The sequence below is a fragment of the Aythya fuligula genome, chromosome 1, assembly GCF_009819795.1.
Source record: "Aythya fuligula isolate bAytFul2 chromosome 1, bAytFul2.pri, whole genome shotgun sequence".
NCBI classification, from domain to species: domain Eukaryota; kingdom Metazoa; phylum Chordata; class Aves; order Anseriformes; family Anatidae; genus Aythya; species Aythya fuligula.
The window spans coordinates 130139853-130152282 of NC_045559.1; the positions used below are offsets into that span (position 1 = coordinate 130139853).

Genomic DNA, 12430 nt, shown 5'->3' on the forward strand with positions numbered 1-12430 from the left:
ATTTGTGATGAGCAGATCATGAGGGGAAAAAACAAGTAACATCAAAACTCTTGAAAGTATGTAATGTCATTGAATCAGTGAGAAGGTCTAATTAGTAATTGAAAAGATAATTAAAATTTGACATGCTTCTAAGTTTTGTGTGTTATGTTCTTTTTTTCAATAGTACCTTTTTTTTTTTTTTTTTTTTTTAATTATTCATTACTCTTTGTGCTCTCTTTGACTCCCCCCACCCCTTCTGCCTGCCTTCATCTGATCACTCATTTCAGCACGTCTCATTTTCTGATGCCTTGAGTTTTTGTTGTTGCCTGTTTCTTTCTCTGGTCTCTTTGTTTACATTTTCTTCTTTTTCTTCATAGCCATTGTACTCTGACTTTGCTTTCCTACCCAATATCATATTGGGTACTCATTAGCTGCCTGTGAATTGTTCCTTTCAGGCTTCAGCACACACTTCTGCGGTTCTTCATGATCCTTCTTTTGCTTCTTTCATGTTTTACTAGAACCAAGACTGGTCATTATTCCTATTTATCAACATAATTTTCTGAGACTCTGCTATAGTTAAGCAGACACAAAGCCAAGCATATGTTTCAGTGTGCATAACAAGGACAAAAATGAATTATAAATGTGAAAGATAGAATCTTACTGAATTTGCCAACATTTCTCTTGTCTCTGAGTCAATTTGAGTTTTCTATTTAGATGACCTTGTTATTCCTGATTATTTGTATTTGTGTTTAGATCATCCCTTTCTGGTTTTGCTCATATTAATACGTTACCAATTTTATTTGTTCTCTGAGTGATGAGAAAGTCTTTTTAGCCTAAATGGGAGGGAAATTAGTCTCTGTAGGACTAATAGAAAAGATCTGAAGTAACATACAACTTCAGACAAGCCAACATATTAGATTAAGTTCAGGAGGAAACAGAGTGAACCACAAACTGCAAAGGGCTTCCTGAGCATTTGAGTCCTTCTTCAAAGGCATCTGTTTTATTTATAACGTGCATTACCTAAGTATGAGTCTAAGCAAACAAGGAAAAGGAATCAGAGTCACAGGAGTATAGAAACATACTTGCAATCTAGCATGAAAACCTTCACACAGATTTCAACCCATGTCATAAAAGTTGCTGTAAGACATTTGGAGAAGACAAAGGAAAAAGCCCTGAGTTTTGAATTGTGCACTCGGTCAGTGAGTGGGCTCCACAAGAGGTTGGTGATGGACTTCTACTCCTGCCTCTGCAAGTGGTTCCCTTTTGACCTTTGGGACTAAATTGTAATAGGGAGGGAGGCATCAAACTGCAAAGCCATAACAGCCTTTTCAAATACTTGGCATTTTCTGGAGGGCAATATGTAGCCTTGACTATGTGCCTAACCTCAGAGTGCAATGGAAAGGAAGAAGCAGGGGCCTGCCAGCATGCCAGCCAGAGCCACTTGAGACCCAGAAAACTCAGGTTCACCATTCTCCAGTGCGACCTGGCAGGCTCTTCAAACTCCAGTTTCTTGGAAAAGCTACAAGACACTAGATTAAAAAACACTCTGAGACAGGAGACCTCCTCATCTGTCTTATACCTACACAAACACACCCCAAATGTATTCCTACATCAGTTGTGGCCATCAGGCTCTTCTATAAAGGAGAGGCCTATTTCCATGTTCCTGAATTACAGCATACATACCTCTCTATCCTGTAAGCATACGGCCTTTTGGAAACCCTGTGTAGGCTTAAGTGGCCTGAATATAAAAGCCTATAATCAGCCCCTTTTAGGCATTTAACCAAAACTCTTTGCCTTTGCCTTCCCATGTGCAAATTGGAGCAATTGCTGAGAGCTAGGGACTTCACAGGAACATGGCTAGATTCCCTCTGCTCTCCGTAGATTCAATATGCTACATATGTTGCCACAAACTAGTCATAGCTGGTTTGTCTTAACTAGTCACATCTCAAATGTTGCAATTCCCATTTGATTTCTAATATTTAGCACAGAAAAGAGCAGAGAAGTTCATTTTTAAAATAAAATCAAGCCTATTCATTCTTTATGCTCTCAAATTGAGCAAGAAGGTTTACCTTCTTCTGATTTTTCTTTTTACAGGATCTGCTTTAACAACCACACTGATATTTCTTCGTCTAAACTTTTTTCACACCATTAATGTGACTTTTTCGAGGTCTTGCATCCTTTTATTCATTGAATTATGGCAACATGGCATTAAGCCCATCAATAGCAATTACCCCTCTATTACCAGTCTTCCTTGTTTTTTACTATGCAAAATCTTTATCCAAAGAAAGTATACTTATTCTTCAGTGAAAACAGCAACTCTAGCACTTTCTATGGCGTGCTTAATTTTAAATATGTAAAACAAAAAACAAAAACTAATTACTGCAGAAAAAGTCAAGTGACCAAAAATCAGAATGTGTTTGTGGCTTTACTAAGTAGTGATTGCACCTGCAAAATAAATACCTTCAAGAACAATATGAGAAAATAGATAAGTGTGAAGGTAAAACAAATGACTATGGTATTGCACCTGCTAACTATCTACTGAAGTGTTGATGTGAGCTTCCTGTAGACAAGGTTGTCTTCCCGTGTATATACAACAGGGAGAGAAGCTTATGGGGTGCTGCTTCCTCTACTAGGGTGCTGTATCAACCACATCCTACTGAGTATCTTCCACTTGTTCACTTTTTTCATTTATTTTTGTTGTTGTTTGTTAGTTTTTTTCTTACCTATTTAATTTGTCTTACTGACTAGGGACCGTTTAAATGTGGCATCAAAGTCATTTTGGGGATTCAGCTTTCTGGATTATCATCTTGAATGATGTAAAGGCAGAGCCAAGTTTCTCAGCAGTGTGTATTGGTTTTGGGTACCTCAATTTTGGGATGACCAACTGAGGCCACTGTTTGTGGTTTGGTTTGGTTTTGAGGGATGGGACCTCATCAGCAACCCAGCTCAAAGAGCTTCACCAAGTGGATGTTTGTAAGACAATTTTGAGGCAGAATATTTATATGAAAATACATATTTCATGTCAGCTGCCACAGAGAGCAAGATTATTATTTTGCTCATTCGTGGAGTCTTACTTACTGTTAAGATTTGGGAAGAGGACCACCAGAAGCAGCTCACGCTGTGTCTCCAAAGCGGCAAGCTCTTTTGTTGAATGAGGAACTAGAGCAGTCTGATGTTTTGAAGTCACATAAGCATTTCCTTTAGAGACGTAGAAATGCATTAAGTATAGCAAACAGCAATTTTGTCCACGTCTCTGATACTAAAACACTTACACAGAAGGAAATTTGACTGTTCTGCTCTTATGTTTGCGAAACTGAAGTAGGATGCATTTAAGTGTTTTTACTATTTATAATGGTATTTTTTTCTGGGTTGTGTAAACTAATAGTAAGGAACTAAATTTACATCCACAGCCATTTTTCCGTGTTACACATTGCTGCATATTAAAGCTATTTGTCAGATGAGTGTTGATTTGAACAGGCTAAGTCTCTTACTCAGAGTAGCCCTGCTTATGCTAAAGCTGTGCCTTAACTTCAGGAAACATGCTATAATTAAATGTCAATAGAAATCATTAACTCAGCAGTAGCTCAAGTGCTGTATTGCAGTGAGACCTTGGTTTCTTCTATGCTGAGATTTGAGCTAGTTCAAGCAATGCTAAACTTATCCTGAATTTACAAGAATGTGACAGATCATAATCTAATTGTTGTGCATTGGAATACTACCTTGAAAAATAAGAATATTGTTCACTTGTTTATAATTATGCTGTTTTTATAGCTAATAGAATATGCTTCATGTGTAGTTCTGAGTGTAGTCCTGTGAGAGCTAGAAGGTTAATATCAGGTGAAGTTAAAAACATCAGCAAAAACAGCAGAAAGGCAAAAGTATGTGTCCAGTTTATGAAGAATGTACAACATTATTGCATGCATAGTACAAATGGGAAAAATCCCTGTTTTGTAGATTCAATAGGGTGTGTATATTCCCCAAATTACTTTTTTTTTCTCTTAGTAAGAAAACAAATCCTCTCATTCTCAAGCTACATTTCAAGAGACAATAGTAAAATCATTTTATTTTTCCCTTTTTCTTTAATCCTCTTATCCTCAACATTTAACTGTAGGAATAATCTTGAATCTAAACAGTACCCTTTAAAGTTTTGTACTTGGATTTAGTATTATTGAATTACAAAAAATAATGCATGGTATTCCCAGTCAGTAACAAACAGAAGCTGCCGTATTTCAAGCTGCAGTGTAACTTGTTTGCTGAAGATTCTGTTACGCATCTGCTTGGTTAGTCAATAAGGATATTTATTCTAATGCATAAAACAGGTGGTAAGTGAAGTAAGCATCTTATATAGAAAATCTTTGCATTGTTATTTATTTCAGAGTAACGGGAGCTGCATGTTACTCACTGTTTGTTCTTCTGAAAGATTCAGAACCACTCTCTAAGAGTTCAATACTAGAAACAATAAATTCATATTCATCAGCTCCATTGTGCAAAATTGTACAGATATGGCAGTTAAAATAATATGATAGTGCTGAGCAATTTGCTTCTAATTTGCTTAACTGAGAACGGGATTCAGTCTTCATGTTCTGAGTGCCTTTCAATCTGGTGTATATATGATTAATGTTGGTGAGTCACTTTTGATGGGAATTTTCTCTTTCCTAACACGACGAGATAGGGAGATTTTTCTGCCCCTCCCACCACCAGTTTAAAAGCACTGTGAAAGACAGAAGGAGGTAATTCTTCAGTTTTTCAGGGTTGAACCCTGTTAGAGGAAGTGAGGAGATAACCAATTCATTGGCAATTGCTGCGTGAATACCTGCAAACCAACTAGGACAGCTGAGACTGGGATAGAAGTGTAAGTAATTTATTATTCACTTGGGAAACCAACCATTCTCACTGCTTATTTAAAATCTGAATTTAGCGGGGAAGACTAGTTCAGAAGAGGAAGAAGATTCGGGAAGGAAATAATCTTGAGTGTGCAGGAAGGCAAGTGATTCCTGTATGGATATGTTGTTAGAATTAGTGGAGTTCTGGAGACCTGTTTATCCTTGTAAGAAGCTAGATGGGGGGAGTGTAATGCTTTATGTACATAGGTTAGCTCAAAAACTTGCTATAACTGAGTCTGAAGTAATGCACCCATGTCTATGTAACTTTGCCAGTAATTTAGAAAATGTTTTTCCTAATGCAGAATGAAACATACATATACAGAGAATATAACAGGTAGTTTGATTATAATCAGAGATTATAAGATTTATCTTCCTTAAAATCCATCCAATGGAGCAGAATGGCTTAGAAAATATTTCTTTGGTGTTATGAAAGTATCATCTAAAACTGACCAAAAGTATTCAGGAAGTCCAAAGGGCTTCAGTTCACGTGTATCTGGAGGCCAGGTATTCTGGGCACATAAACGTGCGGTAAATTCTCAGTGGTGTTTTACAGTGTTTAAACAGGCTGCTGAGCTAGTAACCACTGATTTGACAAGGCTATAAGCACCTTGCTGGCTTCTGTTTTAGAAAGCCGTGCTATACCTCTGTGTGCAGCTTTAGACTCACCTAAAATCTAAAAAGTCTGCCCCACATCACTTCTGACACTGAGTGTGGACCTCCTGAGTTAATAACTGGGTGCTTTGCATTTTTGAGTTTCTGGGTTCATATCACCTGCAGCTTGAAGAATAGGATAGGGCAAGAGAAGTTGAGGCTATCCTCTGGTAACGTAGGCAACAGTATCAGATGACTTTTTTTCATTACTGTGGTGATATTCACTATGAATAACATTTCAGGCTATTCAGTGACATCTAGTTGTGTATCTTCTGTCTAATACCTTTTTGACTGGATGGTATTTCAAAACTGACTCAGCAGAAAGCATATGAGCGAACATTGGGTATCATGACACTACTGGTAATGGTGCTTCTGCTTTGGCTTTATGTTACTGTTAGAGATGTATGAGTGATTCATTGTATTATGGAGAAAAAGGACATTCAATTTGTATTACTGCCAGGTTGGGGAAAAAAAAAAAATAAAGAAAAAAAGGTGTTATCTAAAGTACAGAGTGCCAGCACTTGAAAAGGTGACTTCCATGGAAAGAATAAAAATTTGGGGATGGTTCTGTAATTTATTAATAAGAGATTTACTTCATCCCTCCTGCCTCTGCTCTTCACAGCTCTTTAGAGCTCTGTTTGTTTTTCAGAAGTACAACAGCATGTTCACTGTGGCTGAAAAAGTATGTTTCCTGCCTGGGTTAGAGCAGAAAAAGAATGAAAGCCTTGGTACTGTACAGCTACTGTGCTGATTTGAACACCAAGGGAGAAAAATATTTAGGTCAAAAGATTTTATAACCTACTTGTTAGTTGTAATGTTTGTTTTCAATAGTCTCTGTCGTCATTTTTTTTTTATTTCCTGAAGACATTTATAGCTTCACAGGTTACTTAGCCTTGTTGGTTTTCAGAATACATTTCTTACTGAAAGTCCCATACTGCAGGCAGAAGATGTCCAGGTCAGATTCCTGGCTGCCACTGAATGCACACTAAATACTAAGCACACATGCTGGTCAGTGCTTGCATTTATCCATTGAGCAAGCAGAAACCGCCAGCAACCCTGCAAAGAATTGCAAAACGTTCTGTAAGGCTGCCATTGCCAAATTCATACAGTACAAACAGCATGGCTCTTTGAATAGCTTTTTGAAAGGCAAGACCAGAGAAAAGGTTAGGAGTGGGTAAAGAAAAACAGAGCTGTGTATGTGTGGGCAAGGAACAGAGAGGGTTTTTCTCCAGTGCTCTGGTTTGCCTCTTCCCCTCTTCTGCATTGTCCTTTCCCCATTTCCCATGGCTGTCCCTGTTGCACAGGGTTCAAAGTGCCCCTTCTGCTGCTTGCTTTGGCATGCTGCAGATCAGTGCATGGATCAGGAGGGATCAGCTGGCAATGCCACCAGGGACTGGCCATTGGTGGACTAGATTTGCACCATGGGCTACCTACGGTATTTGAATCTATAAATCTCATTGTGTGGGCTGCTGAGGCCATCCAGCTGCTCCCTAATGGCTTCTTAAGCTCGAGACCCTCACTGTGCCTGCTTGCATTTGTTCTAGCAGGCATGTGGAAAAATACACTGCTTTTTCATGACGTACTCTGAGTGTAACACCTACAAATGACAGTGACAGCTACTTTCTGAATACCCTGAGTGGAACATAATGTTTTTGTTATTCTTCTGAAAAGTAATCGGAAAAATGACTTAGTACATTGCCTCCTCCGAATTCCCATTTTTCTGTAGAGTGGTTTGAGGCTGTGCATGGATGCCTTTGTTTTTATAGTTTACCTTTTCAAATCGTTATATCATCTGAAAACACAAATGAAATTTCTCTGCTTTTTTTTTTTTTTTATATTGTTCTAACAACTAGATGATGAGAGAAATTACCAAAAGGAGGCTGAATAGCAGATCCTGTTAGACCCAACTCTGTTTTCATGAGGGCTGTTATTTCCCATGTGATGCTGAATAGGCATGAAGAGCTTTTTTAGCATTCACCATCTTTGTTGAGTTCCAATTTGTTGAATGGGCAGCTCTCCTACTGGTATTTCAAAATACTTTGTGAATTTGTGCCTGACGGAGTGATGTGGCTCTAGCATAGATCCCAGTGGGAAGAGAAGAAGAAAGGAATCTATAAATTACCACTAAGTTGTAGTCACTTCTGTCAGATTTCTTAAAGCCAGACATTACTTTATGTGATCTTGTGAAGATACAAGTGGCTTCAGCTGATGGCGTGTAGGAGGCTTACTGAGGGGCTCAGAAATACCCAGGGAACTGAAGAAAGGCAGCCACAGCTGTGGTAAACAATGGCTGCTTTAAGATGCTTGCATGAAACTAACTACAAATCAAGGCAACCAGATAGGTGAAACAGAGTTTTTCAGCCTGGAGAAGAGAAGGCTCCAGGGAGACCTTTCAGTACCTAAAGGGGCCTACAGGAAAGCTGAGGAGGGACTCTGTCAGGGAGTGTAGGACAAGGGGGAATGGCTTTAAACTAGAAGAGGGTTGGTTTAGATTAGATATTAGGAAGAAATCCTTTACTCAGAGGGTGGTGAGGCACCAGCACCAGGTGCCCAGAGAAGCTGTGGATACCCTATCCCTGGAGGTGTTCAAGGCCAGGTTGGATCGGAATTGGACAACCTGGTCTGATAGGAGGTGTCCCTGCCTAGGGCAAAGGGGTTGAAAGTCTTTAAGGCTTTAAGGACTTTAAGGCCCCTTCCAACCCAAACCATTCTATGACTTTATGAGAAAATAGTGACATTTTGGGTTTTGGTATGTCTATGCTGTCCGTAGAGTTCCACTTATGAATCTTTGAAAATAGATTATGCTTTATAGTAAATGGTCAGTGTACAACAATTAAAGATAACTAAGTGATGCCATCTGCTGTCTCATAATCTTATTTAATACTACTTTTCATGACAGAATTGTTACCGCAAGAAGAAATGGAAACAGCCTAGGCTGATTAAAATGCCAGAACTGTGACAGTATCTGATCTGTATCAAAGTTATACAGTATAAACATTGGTTGTGATTAAATACAGTGGGCTATAGCATGTCATAAGGAAACACAGTGCTAGGGTCAATCCAAAATAACTCCTCAGTGACCCTATTATCTAAAGTTTTTTGTTAGGCTTCCTTTTTTGTTTGTTTGTTCTATTATTTTTTTTTTTTTTGGTCTTTTTGGAATCTTGAGAGGAAGATTAAGAATCCTGTGGAACAGACGGTGGGTTGGAAGAACATGGCACACCATCCCATTAAAGTGTGTGTTTAGCCAAAATTTATTTGTTACGTAGTGAAATTCTTCACATTACAACTGTATTTAGTACAACTTGTTATCCACAATGACTTTACTTTTAGGTGCTTTATGGAAAGAGTTAACCTGACCATGGACCTCAAAGAAGCTGAGAACCACATTTGTGTAAGACGTATTATTCAAAGAGAGTTCACCCGTCATCTCAAAAAGGTAGAACAGATCATAACATTTAACTGTTGAATTTATACAGTGAAGTAAATTCTAAATTAAGTTGACTAAACTAAAACGCTCAGCTTTGAAGCAGTAGTTTATTTAGAGAATGTCAAATGCTTTCTTGTGTATATATGGATTATTAGGTTGGTTGGGTTTTTAATAGCAAAAGTTTTAGATTTATTTTCTTCAGATGCAGCTACACCAAATTGCAGTTCACAGGTTGCTCCTTGATGAAACAGTGAAATGCTGTAGATGATCTGAAGGTCCTGCAGTCAGCAGTGCTTAGTAGGTACAAATTGGTGCAGAATTGAAGAGGCAGATTTTGTGTTTCATGTTTAACTCTTTCTCTCTCTGTTCTTCGTTTCTGTTTATAATGGTCTGCAATGAACTGAATTACTGTGATCTGTATTTCTGGTTGTATGTTAAGAGAGAGACCATCGGTGTTTTCTTATGCTTTTATATGGTTTAATTTTCATGGTGAAACTCATCTGGTCTGTAAATACCTATTTGCTGATGTAGTACATTAGAAGTCTCCCATTTGAACATTACCATAACAGAAGCCTTGTAGCCTCTTGCTCCCTCAGTACTTGGGAGACTATCCTCAAGGTGCACAAATGGCCAAACAAGCACAGAGTGAATTCCATAACTAACGATTCCTAAGGAAAGTCTTACCCAACCTCCTTGCAAATCAACAGCTCTGCAGATGAGTGTAGCACAGTCCACGCTGACAAGAGAGGGGAAGCTGTGGACATGTTGACATCCTCATAGCTTGCCATACCTCTTTGTTTTAAATTTCTGTAAGGTTTCTTCCTCTGCAGACAGATTTTCTAATCTGGGGCATGAGACATATTGAGGAATACTGAGATAGATTAAAAATATATTTATACATAAATTCAGTGGTTCTTTTGATCTTTGTTTTCTAAACATTCACATATTTACAAACTTGCTCTGCACAGCTCTAAACTTTATTTAAAGTTTTCTGCCTTACTTTAAAAGCCAAAATGAAATGCAAAATTCACATTTCCATATAATAATGGGTTGTTCTAGAAAACACAGGAGCTTGAAAAAAGTCTGAGTTCACTTGAAAATGGTGAAGTGTCCATCAACCAGAAGATGTGAGAGTATAAAATGGGGGTACATTTACTTATATGCAAATCTGCTGTTATTAATTTAGCCCTGAGTAGGTAGGAACTGTTACAGAACAAGTTAGGCCTTGAGGTTATCTCCAAACAAGTGGGGGGGGGAGGGGGAAATAGGGGTAATATAATCTGTGAGTTTGTATTATATTTCCAGGACAAATGCTACTCTGTTGTAATTAGAGCATCGATAAAAACGTGAGGAATTCTTGTGCCTTTGGCCAGAGAAAACCTTACCTGAAAGCAGCAGTGGATTTAAAGCTCTTGTTGGAGGATGTAGAAGGAGATTTTATTCCTCGTGAAAACTCAAGTTGCTCTTGAGATGGTGTTTTAAAGAAGTTGGAAAAATGTTCCAGTGTTCAAATTAGCACGTCCTTCTCAGAGAATGGTGACTGGCTGTTAGCAAAATTTTTCTGGAAATATCTAGGCTTTTAGAGAACATGTCTTCTTACACTTCAGGCTGGCTGTGTATGAAATTGAATAATTTTGTATCTGCAGGGTAACGCCTTATGAGGTTGGGCAGACTCTTAGTGATTTTGTAAGGTGATGGAGAAAGTGGAGTGTGGATTGAAGATGTGACTGATAGGAAGAAATGACCAAGAGGTGGTGAAGATAGAACGAAAGAATAAAAGGAAAACCAGGCTGTCAAAATTGGCTTCTTTTCAGTCTGTCTAGCATGATTTTTTTTTATGCTACGTTAATCTTGCCGATACCTGAGTGCTTCATAAATTCAAAGTGTAACCACAAAGGATTTCTCTTGCTCTCCCCAGTGCATTTTTTACCTCTATGACTCTTGTTCTTTTCCAACCGAGTGCGATTTCTAGGGAAGCCAAATCATGCATTTTGAAAGTGAGCAGTGCTTCAGGGAACTCTCAGATCATCTGACGAAAACAACACAAAGACATAAGTGAATTAGTGAGAGACCTAGTAATGCAAGGAACAACGCGTATGATGAGTATTCATCTTCATCACAGCTATTACTGTTAGAGGAACAGAAGTGGCTCTGTGCCTCATTTGCTTTTTTGTTTAAATGCTAAAAGGATGGTTGCTGAAGTGCCAAAGGCTTCTGATTCTGTGTTTAAACTCAAAATCATAAGAAGTTCCTCTTAGATTTTGAAGTGCTGTTCTGTACCCCGCATCGTGCAAGGATCCTTGTTGGCATTGCTACATCTCGTGTCTGTCTGAATTTACAGTGCCAACTCCTACATTTTAACATTGCAATATAACTAACACCTACCAGGAAGACAATTAATTGAATTGTACATACAAATATGCAAATAATATTGCAAGTAATGCTTTTTTTTAATCATTAAGTGGTAATGCTCCTAGTGGAATTTTGATCTCTGAAACAAAAAAGATCATCTCTTATGGCCCTGTGTGCTAGGTGCCAAAATTCATTTTATCTGGTAATTAGCAACACAAGGGCAGTAGTAGTATTGGGGTTGCTTAAAATACATACTTGGATAAAAATGAAACTGGTCAAGACCACAGGGAAGGTCGCTGGGTCAAAAAAAGTTTTTCTCTTTTCATAGTCATAAGCTATGTCCTTGGTTAGTATGATACAAGGATGTTTGATTCTACACACAGTATTTCTCTGCAACCTGAGATGTGGATGCTAAATTCAAGGAACCTTTTTAAGGGAAGTTCAGTGCTTGTGGGATGGGTTGCAAATCTGGGGTAGGAATTGATTGTCTAGATTTTCTAGGGTCTTTTCAGCATTGCCCTGTTTTACTACCTCAGCTTATTTTTGGGGTTCTATGAGTCACTTCTCAAAAATTTTTGTATTGGATTTTCTTATATGACTTAAGTAAATATGGTGGTGTCATAGATCAGATCAAAATTAGGATTCAATCTATACCTGAGATGATTCACAATTTAAAAACTCAAGTTCTGTATGTAGCTTGTTGTCAGTTTAGAAAATAATGCTGAGTTACTTCCACTCACTAGGCCAGGCACATAGAAGTATTAGGCCAACATGAGCCTACTTCTGCTTGTTTGTTTGTTTATTTATTTATTTGTTTATTTATTTATTTATTTATTTATTTTTAAGTGTAGGTCTTGCATTAAGATAACTTCTGCTTGTTGGAGCAGAACTCAGGCAGCTGATTTTTTTATTTTTTTATTTTTTTTTAAATAAAGGTGGATATTCTTCTGAAGAACAAGAACACTTTTTCCAGTTCAAAACTTTTTGCTTTTCCTTTTGCTTCTTTCTGGAATTTCATCACATATGATAAAAGCACTAGCTTCTTTGAATTAAGCAAATATATTTGTAGCTGTAGGAACTCTACTTTCTCGTTCTCTTAAAGTGGGTGTAGCAAAAAGAGGAAGATTTGCCAAGT

General features: G+C 37.9%; 1 protein-coding gene across 4 annotated transcripts in view; it reads left to right on the forward strand.

Moving 5' to 3' along the window:
* Window positions 1-12430, forward strand: part of ARHGAP6 (Rho GTPase activating protein 6) — a 310565-nt gene that overhangs the window by 189475 nt on the left and 108660 nt on the right. The window contains exon 2 of one of the 4 annotated variants that reach the window (XM_032207443.1): window positions 8847-8952. The exons of the other annotated variants lie outside the window; for them this stretch is intronic. Coding sequence (XP_032063334.1) covers window positions 8854-8952 — 99 coding nt within the window. The 5' untranslated portion in view covers window positions 8847-8853. The remainder of the gene's footprint in view (window positions 1-8846; window positions 8953-12430) is intronic. 4 annotated transcript variants of the gene reach the window in all.